The sequence below is a fragment of the Lutjanus erythropterus genome, chromosome 20 (assembly GCF_056507025.1).
Source record: "Lutjanus erythropterus isolate fLutEry1 chromosome 20, fLutEry1.hap2, whole genome shotgun sequence".
Taxonomy (NCBI): Eukaryota; Metazoa; Chordata; class Actinopteri; order Lutjaniformes; family Lutjanidae; genus Lutjanus; species Lutjanus erythropterus.
The window spans coordinates 22,649,970-22,669,777 of record NC_139336.1 but is presented as its reverse complement, the minus strand read 5'-3'; the positions used below and the strand labels follow the sequence as shown (position 1 = coordinate 22,669,777).

The 19,808-nt window shown below is 38.6% G+C and overlaps 1 protein-coding gene across 1 annotated transcript; it reads right to left on the bottom strand.

Annotated features, from left to right (window-relative positions):
* Window positions 1-1,545: 1,545 nt before the first annotated feature.
* Window positions 1,546-13,698, bottom strand: LOC146308508 (aquaporin-3-like). The gene is made up of 6 exons (XM_084746678.1): window positions 13,559-13,698; window positions 11,534-11,660; window positions 9,099-9,236; window positions 6,258-6,376; window positions 2,991-3,208; window positions 1,546-2,313 (listed from the first exon to the last, which is right to left on the bottom strand). Exons 1-6 carry the CDS (start codon window positions 13,664-13,666, stop codon window positions 2,133-2,135), a joined length of 891 nt encoding a protein of 296 aa, XP_084602804.1. The 5' UTR covers window positions 13,667-13,698; the 3' UTR covers window positions 1,546-2,132.
* Window positions 13,699-19,808: the final 6,110 nt, after the last annotated feature.

Here is a 19,808-nt window from a genome sequence, read left to right as displayed (position 1 = left end):
GCATATTAACAGTTTGGAGGGCATTTGTAATGTAGTAAATGTCACCATTTGCATGTCAGTGACTCTCTAAGGCTTCTGCTCACCAACTACAACAATAAAAACATTTTTTTGGTTTTCTTTTCGCTGGAACAATATACCAACTTCTTCTGTTTTTTAAAATGTGTGGTTGCAGTAGACGGAGCTCAAACTTTGTGCACCTGGAGCCTGCTGGGAATCAACACAAGCAAACAGGTATTAATGGAGATTAAAAATAAATGTGGCAATTTAAAATAAAAGTCATCTGAAACAAATAAGTGTGACATTTCAAAATAGAAGTTGTCTGAAATAAATAAATAAATGTGGCATTAAATAAAAGTAAAGTAAATACAAACTGCTTCTGCATTAATGTGACATTTCTCTCTGTATGGCATGGCGCTCAAAGCAACTCATATGATAGTTCAGGCTATTGGATCGCACATTTTATTTCCCTGCCAATATTCAATCCAGTGATTTTTGCCAACGTCAGACAGGAAAAAATGATGAGGTGACGATGTTTTATATCTAAAGGGTCAAAGGTCAACTTCACTGTCATAAAGTCCTTAAGTGTACAAAAAAAATGAGGCTAATGGGTCTTGTAGTATTCAAGTTGTTCACGCAGTGAAGAGATCACGATATCCTCCAAGTGGAGATAATAAATCCTGATTTTTAAAAACATATCTTTTGAATTTTTATGCCGTGGTTGGGGTCAGGGCCCCTGGCTGGAACAGACAAATATCTGCATTGAACTAAAGCTTTTCCCATCGCTCTACTATAATTTATACATGTTTTAGGAATCAGAATTATTAAATCTCCTTTTTTAAGAACAATAATAATTAGAATTTCTTATCTTCTTATCAGTACTGCTGAAGCCAACATGGAGTGATTCCAACCCTCCACCAACCTCACAGTCTTCAGACTTCAGTATGGACTCTCCAGAAAATCAGAAAATCACCCAGAAGCATCACTCCTGAATCCTGCAGGTTGTTTTCGCTCAGGCACAGCTGTCTCGCCTGGGAACAGTGTAACTTCAGAATTGAGGCAAGAAAAACGCAACAGCTGATTTCTGTTAAACTGCAGCCACTCAAGCAGAATAAAGAATAAATGATGAAGCTGTAGAAAACAGTGTTCCTACTTGAAATAATTCAGTGTTTATAAATCTGTTCAGTGCTGAAGAAGGGTTATAATGTAGAGGTTTAGAAAATGGAAACGATAATAATATAATTGTGATATTTATAGAAAATAAAATAATCATCTTAAAATTGTTTATTGTATGTTTTGTATGTTTTGTGAGTGCAAGGAGGTGGGGAGACATTCTGTTACCAGAAATGTTAGTGAAGCCCATGTCCACCAATAAAAGAAGAAAAAAATAATAACAATAATGACTTTTTATCTCATTTTATCTCACTCTGTTTATCTTTTTGTGGTAAATCTATACCTAACTTTCACACAGCTGTGGACCAACAAAACTTTTCTTCTATCCAAATGCAGACAAAGTCACAAGTAAATATTACGTAAGTAAGTAAGTTTATTGTAAGTACACTCTTGCATGTTTTAATTTTTTCAAGTTATTTGTTCATTAGATAAACAATGGATAACACTTTCAAAAATCTCACACAAATGTGTAATTTTTCAGTGACGTACTTCGTAACATTTTTAACAATCATATGGATTCAAGAAAAACGTGTGAAATGTGCCACAGGTGTCACTCCACGCAGTTCTTAAAAATAAAAGACAATGCACTAGAGAGAGGATTTGAAGGTTTCTTCCACTTTACACACTTTTCAAAATACCTCTTCAGTTGTTTTTCCTGAGTTTTTTCATGTGAGCTGATGTATTCATTTTGTCAGAAACGCAGCATGAAGGAACGGGTTTTGTGCTCCAAGCAGAAATGAAAGAGCCACAGGAGTTAAATGAAATGAATTCAGCCACATTTTCCTGAGAAACTGTTCCTGTCTATTATGAGACGTCCGAGAGTAGATATCTTCATGGTTATTGATTAATGGCTTATCCAAAAAGTGATGTTAGTTTAAGTTATATGTGAAAAACAAAAGGTTTCTTCTAAACAGCAACAGGTAGATTTTTATCTACAGTGACATAACTGTAAAAACAAACGTTCATGCATCTTCGTTGGTTGTAATACTGGAAAGTCTGAGTCTTTCCTCCTCTTCCTTCCTCTGCTTGCCTTTCTCTTCTCTTTCTAAATGATATCCAATCATCAGCTGGTACATCAGCACGCCCACCACTGCACCCAAGAAGGGGGCACAGATGGGAACAAAAAACCAGTAGGTGTTGGCTCTGTAAGAGAAAAAAAAATACACTGTCATGCATGGTGTCATTTTATATTTTTTTAATTTCCTTTACTTACTGTAGCAGGTCTGAGTAAGGTACCAGTGCATGTCTGTAACTTATACAGACACAATGTTATGGGTCAGAAAACATGTGAGTCATACTATCAATGCAGCAGGAGCAAGTTTACAGAAGCACGCGCATCTGAAAAGTTGCTGCACAGAAGTACATAACAAACAAAGGACAAATAGTCTGAAGTCTCTTGTCTGAAGAAGGGCTTGCCTCTGAAATGTCACATGCTGATGTAGGAATAAATGCTCATTGTTGAGGCATTTTATTAAGTTTAATAAAGGGGAGATTGTGACTGTTGTCACAAGGAATAACACTCAGCCTGTGTTAACCATAGTATAATGTCCTCTGTGGATGCATTATAAACTACAAGTGTGGAGTTTAAAAAGTGTGCATCTACAGTAAAAAGCAGAGAGGGTGAAAACACGCTGATAAGTGGCAGTGTGGGAAATCAAGTGTTGTTGGAGCTTCACTCTGGGGGCTAAAGTCAGGATATCCCAGCTTCTGCTGCATCAATAGTCGAGCTTGACTGTTGCTAGATTTTTGCAGCAAGCATCACTGTCCTTTACAGGTCAACCTGACATTATTGTTTCAGTCCAAAACAGTGTTCTACTCACGTGAAAACCTCTCCTCCCCAGCCTGCAAGACCCGTGAAGATGCGTGGTCCCAGGTCCCTGGCTGGATTGACGGCGTAGCCCGAGTTGAAACCCATCGACAAGCCGATGACCAGCACCACCAAGCCCACAGTGAAGGCCTCCAGACCTCGAGGAACGGGATTGTTGTGTGGATCAGCGATTGCCAGGATGCACACGATCAGTGCAGCTGTTCCAATAATCTGAGATGTGCAGCACAGGGAGGATTATCTATATATTAATTTGTTGTGACCCTTTCTTCTTTTAAATCTAAAGATTTTTAACATGTAGATATTAAAATAATAATAACACAAACTTCACTTTAACACATTTATTATTCTTGTGGCATAGTATTACCTAACCCTAACCTTTTAAAAAGCTATAATATTCATAGAGGACTTGTTTGGAAAATGTTGACATGCTGTCAAACTAAAACTTGGATGGCAGACGCATCAAAAGGAGAACTCATGTGAAGACAGGGCGTCTTCTTCAGTTTACACAGTTGTATCATTGCAGGTCTAGACTTGAGAACAATCACTCTCACAGTATCAGAGCGCGGTAGATAAAGTATGGATTGCTCCACATGCTGTGACATGTCAGGATCTGCATGAGTGCCACAGCAGCAGCACTGGATGCCCCCTGCTGGCAAGGTTGGGCACTACTGATGTAACAGAGCTGCAAAGAGATGAAAGTTTGAGCCATATATACTGCAGATTTTTTTTTTTTGTTTCAGTGTCAAACGGAGGTCAGATGAACTAAGAAAAAACAAGTGTTAAAGTTTAAAACAATATAGAATTTGCTGATTATTGTCAGGCATGTTAGCTTTTCATTGAATCAACATATGAATCAACATGATCACCATATTAGCAGATTTCCCAGCATGCATTGTGTGAATGATAAAAAAAAAAAAACTGTCTTGAGCCCTTCTTTTTGTGGTTTGAAGAAAACATATAACTAAAAATCGTGGTTGTTTGTTTTCACAATAATGAAAACACTGTGAACTATGATGAAGGTTACTGCTGAATTCTTAAAACTGAATAAATTCACTGGGAACAGTTTCACATTTTGTCTTTGTGCCAGTGATGGAAGTTGCTCCAACAGTAGCAGCTGCAGCTGTACGTTCTTTGTGTGAAATGAGGAACCGACTGTTCAGACTGAGAAAATCTAAAAGGAAATCAAATTTGTTCATAAAAGAGATGTTGGTTCAGTTTGATTTCTTTGGCATATTGAAGATATTTTCCCACTGAAGTTTATTATACTAATGCACATTCACAGCTGTTGAATGAGGCGAAATAAATCTGAACCTATGAAGAGGAACATAACTCAGATAAGGTAGTCCAGGAGTTTACTATCTTTTCCTGGCCCTTAGTCTTCCTCATCTTTATAAAAGTTCTCCTGTTTTCCTGCATCCTACCTTCCTCTTAGTCATTTATTCCTTAAATTCTCTGCAAACCCAAATCCACTCTAGTTCTCTAACCATGTAATTTAGGGTCTTGTGTACATATTAGCAAGCATATAAAAAGTATTCAAAGTCAGATTTTATCCAAACTTGAAATAATGTCATGTAAATACTTGTATATTTTCCTGTACTGGGTTTGAATTGGACATGGTTGTGCACAGATATTTATTACATGTGTAATTCCACAAACCATTCCTAAAAAAAAATCCACATCAGTTACTATGTGGGTGCAACAAAACTCAAAACTCTTCTCCCGCTGCTGCTGCTGTCTGGGTCTGAGCCCATTAAACAACGTTACATCACTGCTTTAACACAAAAAGTGATTTAATTTAATATTTAGAACTTTTTCCCTGCTTTACTTTGCCATTAAAGAGCCTCTACCGACGGGGGAACTAAAGTCGCTGTCTGTGCTTTCTTCACAGCCACAAAACTCCATTGAAAAAAAACAAAACAAAACAGTAATTTTCTCCTCACAGGACACAGGAGCTGCTGGCCTACCTGCTGGTCTTCCCTATATACCTGATACACTTATTTCTTGACTGCACACGCATGCAGTTACACACTCAAAACCAATACAAAAATGATGATCAGGTTACCTGAAGATATGGGGAAGGAGGATGTTTATAAATGTTTATGTATATATGGCTGTATGTTTTTTCAGTGCCAAAAAAAACCTAATAAATATAATGTTAAAGAAATGAATAAAATATAAATTAAACGGCGTAAAAATATAGGTTACAATCCAAAAACTTCTGTGTGTAATGAGTGTTATGACGGGTTGCCAAATGGTATTATATTGTGGGAGTATGCTTTTAAAGACACATCTTATCCTCTCCAAGTATAATGTACTATTTGGATCATGTAGCCACATACTGACGGTGTTTCTTTCCATGAAATATACAAGCATAGTGTGAAGGCAAAAGCTCCCTACGTGTTGTCAGTAGATTATGTTTCCTTACATTTCCATCTGGTCAGACTACTTACAATTTAGATTTCATGCCTTGTTGGCTGCAGCAAACACTCAGACCTCTCCAAAAAATATCACCCACACCTGCTGCTGGAATGTTAGTTCTATTTAAGATAAATATGTTCAGCCATGAGCAGCGGGATTACGTGTGTTGCATCTGCTGAGTCCAGCAGATTTTTGATGCACAGCGCGTAATTTTACCTCCATTAATTATTTGAATCTTCCGTCACAGACGGATCTAATTGACCTTCCTTTCCTACACACTTACAAGCTGTTCCACACAGATTCCAAGTTTAGACGATCAGACCAAATGAATAGTGACACTGTCCTGCTCATTACACTGTCCGCTGCTTTTAAAAGGTTAAAGAGGATGAGAGGAGCTGATGTGATGTGATTGGCTATTAGATCTCTGCATAATACTTCTGAGCAATAAGGATTTAGGACTCCAGCAGTGTAGCCACACAAATCCTACTGCCTATTTCTACAGTACACTTTGTTCTCGATGGACATGACTCAGCCATGTTTTTCAGTCATCCGCCTCTTTGAAGACAAACTTTTTTTCAGTCAATGCTTCTGTCTATTCAGCTCCACCAGACATGCGTCACTGTGGCCTCAGTGTCTATTTAAGTCTGTCGTTTTTTTTCCTTTTTACTTAAACATATGGAATTGAGCTCTTGCCAAGGGCAACAGACAATGGACATCAATGGAACATGACTGTCACATACAGTACTTGTGCTGTACTTTCACTGAAGCACATACTACTCAGTAGGAGCCACCATTTTCATTACGGAGGAGAGACACCTGTAGAAAATCCCTTCAGTGTTACCTGATCAAAGAATCCATTAACCAGGGTGAGATGTTTGGATGGATATGTGGCAAAAATCCCAGCTGTGGCGTTTTCCCCCACCACAATCAGCTCCCCCTGGCTGAAGTCCCATAATGCATCTGGTGGGAGAATGTACAAACCACTTAACTTCTTTTTTTTATAACATAAAATAACCACTTTCTTCATTTATTTATGTATTTTAATAGTACAATGAAAGCTTGTAAGGATTTTTTAGAACTCATGGATTCATGAATATGCAAATAGTCCCGCTCTCTCTACACAACCCGGGTGTGAATAGTACAAATAGCCGGGTACAAATAGACACTCTGTTATCTGAACTATATCCTCTTTACACTGCAGGTCATTTTGAAGAATAAATTCGCTGCCACACTGAATAACAGCCTACATTCAAATCAAATAATATAACTGAAGATATCTGCAAATTTTAGGTTAAATTGGTGAAATGATATATGTTTGAGAGATAAAGCTGACAGCTTCTGTAAACAGTAATGCACTTGACATTTCAGTTTCTTGTTTACTTTCTGTTTGCAGTTACATACAGTAGTTACGGTCAATGCTGAATGGGAGCACAGGGATGCACAAACACATAGATAGATATCATTATATAGTTACAAACACGCAGAATAACAGCACAAGCATACAGAGAGGGGTAAACCACATGCATAAACTGTAACATATTGATTTTCATGTGCAGGGTTGCATCGCGCGCATGACATGAACAGAAATCAGTCAGTGCATGTATAAACAGTGTAATGCTCTAAAGAGAGCCAAAGATCGACTTCGCTTTGAGGCTACTCTCTTCAATGATCATATGATCCCCAATGTGTTTTTTTTTATATATTGAAGGTTTTTAATTAATCAGGCTAGACCATGGCTCCAAGGATTGAAATGTAAGTCTGCCAGTCCACAACTTTGATCTACACTGAAAAATCTCAACTATTATTGGATGGATTTCTATGAAATGTGGTACAGATATATATGGTGACTTCAGTGATTCCCTAAGTTTATATCCAGGGCCACCATCTGGTTGACATGGATGAATGTTTTTCTCCATTATTTAAGGATGCAAGATAATGTTGACGTGTCATCAGTATTAGAGACTTTAAAGTGAAATATCGTATATCAGCCAAAAACATTTCTCATATGACATTTCTCATATGACAGGGTGAGAAGATGACACAAATTAAATTATGCACATGCGACTCAAACGGATAGAAAATATGCTATTTGCAATAACAGCTCCGCTTACATTAGGAGAAGCAGCATATTTTATTTATAAAACCAAGAGAGATGCAACAAACGTCCGCATGCAGTCAGACCCCAAACAGGGAAACCATGGCCCATGGTCAGCGTCTCCACCTCCAAGCTACAGGGGTGCCTATGCTTTTTTAGTTTTGACTTTTCATGTAACAGAAGCTATTGGATGAATTGAAGTGAAATTTGGTGCATACAAACATTCATGTTCCCATCAGGATCACTTGTAATAACCTTAAAAACCCCTTCAAAAATGATCAAAATTTTAACTTTTCCAGCACCTGCGAGAGAGAGACGGAGAGACAGAGGCGGTGATGCAACCTGGCTGCTACGCTGTTTGTTTTAGCTGGAGCTGCGGCCACAGTTCAGAGGCAGACGCACAGAAACGTCCCGCACACGGCAAACTAAGAAAATACAGGCAGAGGGCAACAGACACCACCACACACTAATAGTGGGCTATAAGTGATGACTGAGAGGGATTAAAAGTGAAATCTGTCATAAAGTTACTACAATGAATCACATCATATCATAAATCATAAATCATCATATGTCATCAGAGATTAAGGAAACACGCTAAGTTGAAAAACCTGCTTGTCCGACCTTTGAAATGTCTGTTCTAGTCCCTAACTCATATTATCGTTTGTCCGCTGCACATTAATTAGAGTTCAAATTAATGCTGAATGTTACCCCATTGAGTTAGTGTGTGTTTATGAGTCTGAAGAAATCATAAATAATTTTTTAGAAGAAATAGATGTTTATAACAGTTAAATTGAGCAATATGTTAATGGAGTCTGGCAGGCAGTCCCTGACCTCAATCTCCAGAGTGTGTATTTTCAGAGCTGTGGGCTTTTGTTTTCAGGATAACAGGTTTAACTTTCCATTGACAAACAACTGACCGTTACAAACAGCTGATCAACTTGCACTCCTGCAGCCTCCCTGAGCTTCAACCACAGGCTGAGTATTTAACAGGATTTCAACTTATTTAATACACAGTCAATGGCTCCAACTTAATATTTGGACTGCAGTACAAATTTTTGGATGTATAGTTGTTAAATATTGCTCTTTTAATTTTGTATGAATCTATACATGGTCTTTTAGAAAAATCCTCCGTAGTATACCTTTAATACTTGAGTTATTTTTAAATTTCTTCTCAGAATTCAATAACTACAGCTCACATGAGTCTCTGAAAAAACAAAAACTCATTGAAGGTGAAGTATTGGTGTGTTAACTGATCCCTTGTGTGAAAGATTCAGGAGAAGAAAGCCATTAAATGTGGGGAATATTAGTCAAGAGCTGGAAAAAACAAAAGTGCAAGTGTAGATGCTCATTTATTCACCAACATGTTTGCCCAGAGCAAACAACCATTTAGCTCTGACAAATTTTAATTGTCACCACCAAGCTGCTGTACACTGAAGGAAATCGAAGGTTCAAAATTGCATAAACTGCTAAGTGTACATACCGCTGAGTCGACTACAGCAATCCTAATTTGTCTAAGCATTAGAGGTACTTGTTAGACATCAACATTTTTATTAATTAATATAATTATTCCTCTTCAGTTTCACATACCGAAATACATGCCAAATACAATTGCTGCACCCAGGAAGGCTCCAAGGGTCTGGAAGCAATAGAACAATGGGAACTTCCTCCAAGGCTCTCTCCCAAGTAAACACAGCGCAAAGGTCACAGCAGGGTTCAGATGACCACCTACGGATGAGAAAAGTAAGGGAAACTATGGTATATTTTTATACACATGATCAGTCTCTATGTGATTCTCCTGGAGAAAACAAACACATTGAGGCTGATTTATCTCCACTGCATGCAGCAACCCTCCCTCTTTTCTCCGTAAGACAGAAGAAACATTTCTAAGCCTGTATAGCAGGTAATTGCGGTCTCAGTAAAGTCCTGTTAGGATGGAAGGTTTCGGTGACACAAATTAAATTGGCGGGATGAAAAGATTCTGAAAAGTATCCTTTTTTCTAACCTTGAAGGGGGGAAACAACTGCTCAGATGGCACACTCGTGTGGGTGCCTCGCTTGTATTCACACCTTAATCGTGTCAGGGTTGGAGCTATCTAATTATAAGAGCTTATTTTCTCAGCTGCAGTGTGTATTAGAGGAGGACAGGCTCATTATAAAGGCATTGAAGAAGTGAGCATGAGTGAACTGTGGTACCCTTTGTAGCGCTGCTGCTTTTGACAGACGATGCCGGGATTGAGGATTGACTCACTCACTTTCCTTTCAATTACGGACCACGCAGGTTTCAAGTTAGAAGAGGGTAAGACCCCCTTCTTCTGCATGCGTGGCTCTTTAAAACTTTGCATTCCTGTGTCCACTGTTTCTTTTTTCCGCTGCTGCCTCTCGCTGTCATTCATCTGGCAAACACATCAGTGTGGTAAATACTGCTCTTCTGATAACTGCCAGTTTACCTTTTGCTGATATTTAGTGTCTGCCAAGCAATCAATAATAATGACTCTCTGTTATGCTGATGGAAGTTGGGGGGGAAAAAAAGCTGAGTCCTGTGGAAATGTTCTTTGAATGACAGGCACTTCAAGACAGTGATGCAGATGACTACAGCTCAACTAAGTGTGATTTTCTTCATGGTAAGAAATATTTCTCGCCTAGGAACCAGGCAAATCTGGGAGAGTCATGTTTTCACTTGCTCTGGCAAATACGTCTGGTCACTCCATTCCAGTCCACGCCAGTCACAACCGTTTATTTAAAATGGGGCGGGTTCTGTAAAATGATTGACAGAGGAGTGCCTGTAGATATATAAGCATACTTAGATACATATTGGTCCCTCCAAGACAGGCCTGTCAACAAATACATATCAATGAAAGTGCATTTTTTTGTCTGGATAAAAAGCACGAAAACACTTACATTCCTCAACTGATTTAAATGATTCAGTTTTATATTCAAGGCTTCATGATCTAGGGAAAAATATCCTGAGAAATGTAAAGTTTATAGTGTTTTTATCCAGGTGAACCGGAGCTCTCCCATTTACATGCATTTGCTCACAAGCAAGACTTGATGGAACAAAAACGGTAAAACGCTGACTTATCAAAGCAGTGGGCCGAAGCAGACAATGCAGCATCTACATATTATATGTATACGGGAGCATCACCAGGTCAGATATGAAAAGTGCTCTGATGGTTGTAGGTCAGTCACTTATCCAGTTAGCAGGTCTGTCCGGTGCAAAGGCTCAGGCTCAAGAAACTCAAATTAAACTGTCAAAGCAGGCAGTGCTGATCAAAATTGAATCAAGATTCTGTTACTGCTCGAATTTCAGCCAATGTAGACGTTAGGCGTAAGCTAGTTAGTAACAGCTGCAGCGAACGTGCCTGTGAAGTCAGAAACCCCAGTTTCTTTTCTGTTATTTGTCTCCAGTCTCCTTTTTCCCCTCTCATCTGTATGTTTATGAAGCAGATTCATAAAATGCAGGAGAATTTTTAGCTCAATTTAACAACTGGTGCAGACACATCAGTTCACACTACTTGACATTAATTTGCATCTAATTGTATCTTTGCATTGACTTGGCAAAGACACAGCCTCTAAAATTAACTTTGCTTTCTGTCTGAACACTAGACCACTTATTATTAAAAAAACTCCATACAATAAAATAAAATCTAAATAGAGTTATTTGGGATTTGGGAGAGGTATTGTCAACACAATCACTGATGTTTTTACAGCCGTAGTCTCTGAGACCCCAAACAGGTAATATGTCATTTTCTGTATCAGACTTCTGAAACATATCATCGGTTCAAAATCGTGTTTAATCAAATAATTATCATAAAATTAGGAAAAGTCAATGTTGAATGAGCAGTGTGTAGGCACCAAGAGCATCTAATGTTAAGGTTTGAGATTGCAACCAGCTGAATACCGCTTCCCTCATCCTCCCCTTTCAACTGTGTCATAGTAACAGGCAAGAAACAAGAATGGCCTTATTTAGAACCAGGGTTTGTTTGTCTGTTCTAGGCTGCACTATAGAAAGAATTATATTCTCACCTGAGACCTGTCCACTCACAAGGATGCCCAAAGTTGCAGCGAAACCAAAAGCAAAGTTGACAGTGAGGAAGGTGCCATGGGAGCCTCTGCTCAACACCACCTGTGCGACTGCACCGCAACCAAACATCTGGACAGAGGAAAGAGAAAACACTCCCAGAGATGAAGTTATTTTCGTGGACAGACAGTAGTAGAAACCCTTCAAAGAGAATAATAAAGCCCCATAGCGGCTTGACCTCGAGTCAGACGTCTAGCTGAGACTTGCTTTTCGTCGTATCCAGGGTGTGTCTCTCTGACCTCGGAGGTCGTGTGTACGTAATGGTGGGGCTTTGTGTGGGACTGTTGATGCTGACAACAATCTGACTCCACCCGCAGAGCCAGCCTCTGTGGTGGGCCGGCTCCGACCACCGAGGGGACCCGATTGCCAGCAGAGCAAAAGGTCCCCTGGAATTAACAGATCAGTCACAGCTGGGGAACAGAATAACAAAAGGCCCGGTGCTTCACCGTCGGTGCCCTCTCCTGATATTTTTGTTGTCTGTGGGTGCCCATGAGAAACAGAGGGACTCCAGGTTGTTTTGCACCGGATAAAAAACATTTTTGCTTTAATTTAAAAGGATCACTTGAATTCCTCGTGTGTTGGATTAGGTGTCACGGATGCAGCAGTCTTCTATCAGTATGGATATAAAATAAGAGGGTTCTGTGTGTGTAATTCAAGTTCAAAGAAGGAAATAACAAAGGAGATAATTGATGGAGGTGTCTTAGGTGCTTCAGCTGTTATTATTTAAATAAATTATTCTGTTTCTTTGCTCCACAGACATCTAAGACAGCAGCCATTTAATGAGACGAGAGCGGCAGTTTAACTTTCTTTACCTTTGAGCACTACTCTAAAAGTTGCCTTTGAACAACCTAACAAAAAAAACAAATCATCAACTTTATCATTGTTTTCTTTATTAAACAACTAAACTCTTGCAAGACACGACAGCACCCTCACCTCTATCTCCACACAAACATGTTGGACAAGAATGATGCAGAATCCTGCGGGACTTTTTTTTAAAAAAGATCTTTTTCTATTTCCAAGTGTAAAAGTGAAAAAAACTGGTGGAAGACTTTAGGATAAAATGTTCTTAGTGAGAACAAACTCACAACAATTTATTATGATGAGCTTACCTGTGATATAATAAACTGTAGACAGTAATCAAGTTTCATGTCCATTATGTTCTGTATATAAGATGCAACCACAAGAGATTAGCAAAACTTTTAATAAAGTTTTGATTTTATTTATGACTGTTGTCATTCAGCACAATTATACAATTTTCAATTCAAAGTTGACATTGTTTGGGAATCCTAATCCTAACTTTGCATGAACAATGACACAACTGACTGAATGACAACAGTCATAAAGTTTATAAAGATTCCTGTATATTAATTTCCAGGTTCTCGTCATGGATATGATGGTGTCATAACATTGGAATGTCAGTCTTTATGCACTTAATGACAACAGTCATAAACATTCAGAAAGACTCCTTAATGTTTGTGACAACTGTCCTGTCAGTTTTATGGAAACCCCTTCAAATAAAGTGTTATCATAATTTTTTATGGTGTTTACTGAAATAGTCGACCAAAAAATAGTCAAACTAGCTTCACTGTAGATTCAAGTGTGAGGAAGGTGGTACTTTAATAAATACAAACAAAGATACAAAAGTAAATGGAAAAAGGAACAAAATATAAAGTATTTTTATGTTAACCACGCAGCTCTTTCAGATTCTTATTGAAATGTAACTAAAGGTACATTTAATCCCCCTATTCTCTGAATAGCACAATGGCACAGCTGACAGCTTAAATTTAATTTCATGGTAGCAGACAATAATCTGAAGAAAATCCTCTACATTACATTTTAAATTGAGTTAATAACTAGTTCATGCAGAGTTTGGTAAAGATGCAATAATTCGGTGTATTATCCGCTTTTCCTTGGACAAAATGATCCACTCAGCGCCCTGCAGGAGGGATGCAAAAATACTCTTTACTCACCACCAGAATCAGGGTTCCCAGGCATTCTGCCAGGGCCTGGCGGAGGAGCACATGTCGGATCTGGAAGGTCTCTGCCAGTTTCTCCAAAATGTCTTTTTGTTTTCCCATGATGCAGTTATTATAAGATTATCTTGGGTTAGGCTCAGTGGTCTAACAGCAAATGTGAGTCTGTGCCTGTGCATCAGCTTTTAGGGGTCTCCTAAGGATCCCTCCCAAAAAAAAAAAAGAAAAAAAGAAAGGGGGGCTCTTTGGACTGCTTGCCACTCCTAACACATTTCCACCCGTCTCCTCCACACAGTTTTTGAACCCTTGACTTCCTTTCAGCATTTCTCTCTCTACAGCACAGCCAAATATGAAAATAAAGCTATAAAGTCACACATTTAGTCTAAAAGCTAACTGATGGGTGTTTTTCACAGTTTCTGGTTTTGTGTGAACCTCCAATTAAAATATAAGTCTCTCAGTGTATAATTGCAGACGTTTATCGAGCCAAGGACTTAAGATGACGGAAGCCCCTTTCCCGAGCCCATCATGTTTCACAAGTCGCTCTCACGGCTGTGGAAGACTCTCCTCACTAAGGTGAACGTATAAATAAACAGGTATAATGTGGAACGCAGACTGCGCTCTCTTTAAGTAGAAAATATACATCAGCAGGGATACAGACAGATGTGGTGCTCTGCCAGCTGTTACAGCTATATTATGTGGTGTTTGACTGTGAATGCTCTAATGAGTCTCTGCTGTCAGTATACTGGCTCTAAACTGAAGGATTAAAGGGATAGTTTACCCAAAAATGAAATTTTCAGTCAGTTCAGTTAGTTTAAAGGAGTGTTTCGCAGTGTTGCGTGTCCTTTTTGGGCAGAAACCAACATTTTGGACTGGACAAAAAAAGAGGTAGCTGATGAGCTGTGATGAGAATGGGTTTGACTCTCCCTTATAGTGCTGCAAATGGCTTAATATAGGAGTGAATGGATTGCCAGTGCACCACAGACAGACGCTAAAGGGTACTTTGTGCACCTATATGAGACACAGAAGAGGTATGACAAATCGTTAGTTTTAGATAAGTATGGATGAGAACAGGCTGGTGTGACTGTGCCCTAAGTCAGGGTTTACAGGGCTGGTCTTGTTCGGATGTGATCCAGCCAAATAAGTGAATAAGGCCCCAACGACAAATTATCCAGTCATGTCCATCATGTTTATCTGTGGAGAAACTCTGGGCCGGTGGTGATGACGGCTGAGCTTGACCTTGCTACTAATTTGTTGAGTTATAAAGCAGCATGTCAGTGTTAATCTATGAAGAAAGCAAGAACAAAGCACAAAGAGGTGTTTACTCGAAGGTGTTTTCACCTTGCTGCATCATTCAACCATTCACCGGTGTGCGTGTGTGTGTGTGTGTGTGTGTGTGTGTGTGTGTGTGTGTGTGTGTGTGTGTCCTTGCTTTTCTGCAACCATCCTCAAGCAGGCAAATGCGAGTGTTATCATTATCTCAGAGTGCACCGTAATTAAGACATTCACATCTCCTGCTTCGTTCAGCGTATTAGCGCGGTGGGAATGGCCAGAGGAGAGAACTTTGATGGTTTATCTTAGAGGTTAGTTAAAATCAGAACGACTTGCTGTTTTGGCACAATGCAGAAAACACCCCTGTGATAACCCCAATTAACATATTTATTCAAGTACTGACTTATTTACAGATCAGGCTATTTGTCTAAGATTTTCCCCCGACCACATTTTTCACAAAGCCTTCTCTCACGAGCCTGCTGCCTTTATTTGTGCTCTTCGTGACTCACCTTGCTGAGGAAGAACTTTACACGGGGCATGAGAATATTTTCTTAAAATTATTACTTGAGTTTTTCATCATCCAAAGCAAAATTGTGTCCCTTCGGTAGAACTGCAGTCAACTGAAACACTAAAATACCTGCAGTACATATGATTAAGATGAAATTTAAAGCTCCTACAAGGAACTTTCATATTTTGCTGGACAAAAGTGGCAGTGTTTCCACCGTAATAACCACAAAATATAACATCAAAAATAAAATGATCTAAATAAAAACTCCTCCTGCTTCTTTTTAATTGGCTGGTGTACTACTCACTACTTATGACTTTGCCTGGGAAAGTGTAAACATGGGTTTTTTAATCTGATTTCAAGGAGAATCAGACCCAGTGGCAGCCATTAAGAATACTTCTAGTGATAGTCTCGTGCTTTCATTCATATAGAGGCATCATATTAAATTGAGACTGTTTCATAAGCAGTTAAAAACTCCTTATGGTAGTTTGAATCATAATGACAGGCCTATTTGAAGGGGCAATGTGTAAAATAAGGCCACCTGTTGAAGGTGACTCTAAACAAATAGGGGGCGGGATATCAGCAGAGTAACTAACTGCTGCTCACCATAGAGACAGAGCGCAGCTTGTCACACTCAAACAAAGTGAGTGTAGCTCGCTGCCAGCATTAGATTTCAGCAAGTAAACAGATTATTTTAGCACCCTGTGTCTACCAGAAAATAAGTTAACCTGACAAGCTCAATATTTCCAGTGAATCTCAGTGTCCCTTCTGCTTACCTTGGTTTTCTGTGAGAAATGATCCCCCTGAATGGCCGGAGGTGAAATACTTTAACATGAACAACTATTTGATTGCAAGACTGTCATTTAGCATGACAACGATCAAAACCAGGCCTTATTAGTTATCTTAAATTTCTACAGTCTGTCTGATCAAATCAGCAACTGTAATCTTGGCATCGTGTTACTGAGTTTCAAGATCCCACAGTTTCCCCGTTCATCCTGCTGACGCCTCACGTCTGTACACACTTCTGTCTTCTTAAAGACTTGATAGTTCATCCCAGCACACTGCAGCTTTTAGACATTTTTCTGTGGTTCGCTAGCTGACAAAAAGAGACAAGAGACACAATAAAAGTGAATGGAGAGCCATATATTCAGATATTCATATTCTGTTGATAATAGTAGTTCTTTTTCTTTGTTTTAAATTGGCCATATCTTATATATTGCACCTTTAAATTTGGCATTTATGAAAACCCACCCCATTTCTTAAATCCATAGGTGCATTAAAAATGATTGCATCAAATAAAAAAGTGTACATGGAAGGACATCCAGATCTGTGCTCACTCACAGAAACACACAGAAACACACACACACACACACACCCTGTCCTCCATCAGGACATATAAGACACAGCATGTCCCAACCAGCAAGATGTCACTTCCACTAAAGTGCTGGGTTTGTTTAGCAGAAGCCCCATGCGTGCAAAATAAATTGATTTTTAAAATAAAAATCACAGTGATGCTCACTCTGGTTACCCCAGTGAGACTTCTGTCACACTGATTATACAATTGTTTGTCTCTCAGATATTGACCTACCACTGCCAACCACAGCGAGGGCAGATTTAATCTTGTCTTTGCACTTTAAAAATTAAACACACATGCTGATGATTTATATTTTAAATTTGTGAGCTGGATTCATAATGCATAATGTTGTCTTCCGTGTACAAAATCAAAGGTCATATATTGTTCTTTGTAAAACAGCGTGTAATGTGTTTTAAGGAGGGCTGCATGTGAGGCAAAGGTAAGAGACCAAGATGAATACATATAAGCCTATTATTTACATTGACATAATTATGCTTGGTGTCACTTCCCTCTGAATAAAATGAGTCTCTATTATCGGTGGATTGTATGAAAATTCACGGCTAATGCTAGAAGGTGCTCAGTGTGTGTGGACACAGTCGGGAGAGTGGCACCACATTAGCATAACATCAATGTCAAGCTCACATCCCTGAATTGAGCTAATCAGTATTCCTACTGTCATATTAGTGTGGCACTCAGAATCCAAAATATACATGTATCTGGTAATATCACCAATCCGCCATGTCTATGTATGCTGCAGTTACACTCCATTGAAATTCAAAATAAATATATGAAAATGCAATTCTGCTGCCCACAAGGGTAAATTATAAACGAGCAAAAGCTTGCGAATGTGATGTGCTGTAATGAGCAGACATTATCTCTGCTGTTGTGGGTAGGACACTGCTTATGTATCTTATATATCATGTAAGAGCTCCGGCAACATGTAAGTATGTAGGTGTGAATGTAAATACAGTGCAGATGGTTGTTTTCAAAGGGCTCTCTTCTTTACTCCTAAAAGGATCTAAGGTGCCATTATTTTGTCGCCATCTTCTTTCATGTTTCATATAGAGAAGTAAAAGTGGTAACACTCTATTTGAAATTGTTTGCATCACACTGTTATTACACCGTCATAACCACGTCGTGACACCTGTCACAAACATGAAGGTGACTTTATGAATGTTTATGTTGTCAGTTCTATCAGTTTTAATGCAAAGTTGACATTGTTTGAAGTGGTACATTTTAGACTTCTCATAAAGACGTCGTTAAGTTTTAATAACGGTGTCATGACTACCTCCCTTGGCCTCAAGTAAAGAGGTGACATTTGGACTTGTCATAAAGATGTCATTAAATGTTACAAGGCCAGTTTGAGTTTAGATCTCTCAGGTAACTCTGTAAGCTAAATCACCTCGGTAGTGTACTGTACTCTATTGTAAAACTTACCTTATAACATTTAATGGCATCTTTATAAGAAGTTGAAAATGTACCACTTTAGTTGAGGTCAAGGAAAACATTCATAACACACTTATAATGGTATTACGACGGCCAGTGTCAAAACTAACCTCATATGTTAAAACATAAAGCTAAACCGATTCTTTGAGTCTGATTATGTCCAGTTGTCGTAACAAAGACACTGACAGTTTATGTTGACTTGGTTAATGTCAAGTTATCATAACAAAGACATCTCAGATAGTGTCAAATTTGCATTAAAAATGCCTAATTGGCTGAATGACACTTAAGTCATAAACATTCCTAAAGACTCTTTCATATTGACAGGTGTCGTGACATGGTTATGACAGTGTAATGGCGGTGTTATGCTCACCCCTTCAACTAAAGTGTCACCTTTTTAAATCTAAAATAGTTCATAGATTATGTTTTAATTTCACAATCTATAACTCTAAACATACTTAAATTTTCCTCCTGCCAGTCAAGCACACATCATATTCAAGTCACAGGCAATGCTTATTTATTTCAGACTATTTTATATTTTTATTACATTTTATTCTGTATTATTTAAAATAATCAGAACCTACATTTTACTTTATGTATGCACATTCTCTTCATCTGTGTGTGTATCTTGTGGGTATTCTGCATTGACATGGTGAATATATTTCCAGTACGTGTCCAGTATCTTCCAAATACAGTCCCTTGTGTTGTTGTTTCATATAACTAAGCAGAAGTGTAAAAAAAATATTAAGTATATTTTCTTTATTTTAAGGCATCCTTGCCTGAGGAAGAATTGAGAGCTTCTGATCTAATGGGCTGTTATTTCGCCACCATCTTCTTTCATAAGATTCATATGGAGAAGTAAATGTCAATAAATGGCTTGAAACAGCATGATGATCCTTGATGTAGCTACTGCAGTGAAAACCACATATCTCCAGACAGATTTGGTGAATTTTTCAGATAAACTGAAGAATTAATTGCTCCTTCATGGGTTGAGAAATGTTCCCTCTTTTTTTAAATGAAGCTGAAAACAGGGCTGTTTTTTTTCCACAAGACAGTGATGAAAATTGTTAGGCAAAAAAGCAACTGGAAGAGGAAGAAAAAAAAATGTACAAAGAAAAAAACCTCCTCCAGCTAATTCTGTATGCAGCAACACGCATACTGAGATCTATCCCATGCATTTATAGAACAGTAATGTCTCTGAGCTTTCAGCGCGGACTAATAAAACCACCAGAGTGCCCTCTACAGTATATTCTTTCTAGAAAGTATATCTCACTCTGCATCAGTGCCGTTTGTGATTAACACTTTCTCCACCTCTCCTGACTCGTCATTATAAAGCTCAACAATAATGTTTACATTTACTGCTTTACGTAAAAGTAAAATAAGAAAGCAGCATGTTTACATATTCCCTGATCATCACGGCTGCTTGTCAGACATAATGAATTATGCATTCTTTTATTTAAGCGGGAGTGATGGCTCAGAGCTGGAAAGAATTGAATGTGAAGCATGTGATGGTCCATGTTTATGTTGAATCAGTCCATGCATAGCAGCGCTCCCCAGAAGCACTTTACTATGTGTGTTGACGCAAATGACCAACTAATTCCCACGATTTTCCTCTAGGCTGGACATCATGCATGTAATAAGCAGACAGTGATTTGCAATTCATTCTTATGGAGAAT

Excerpts from the sequence above, each read along its gene's own strand:
- LOC146308508 (XM_084746678.1), bottom strand. The coding sequence starts at position 13,666 with ATGGGAAAACAAAAAGACATTTTGGAGAAACTGGCAGAGACCTTCCAG. Across the intron at positions 3,209-6,257 it reads TTAATGGATTCTTTGATCAG|ATTATTGGAACAGCTGCACT; the intron begins GTAACACTGAAG and ends TGCACATCTCAG. Across the intron at positions 2,314-2,990 it reads TGGGGAGGAGAGGTTTTCAC|AGCCAACACCTACTGGTTTT; the intron begins GTGAGTAGAACA and ends TTTCTCTTACAG.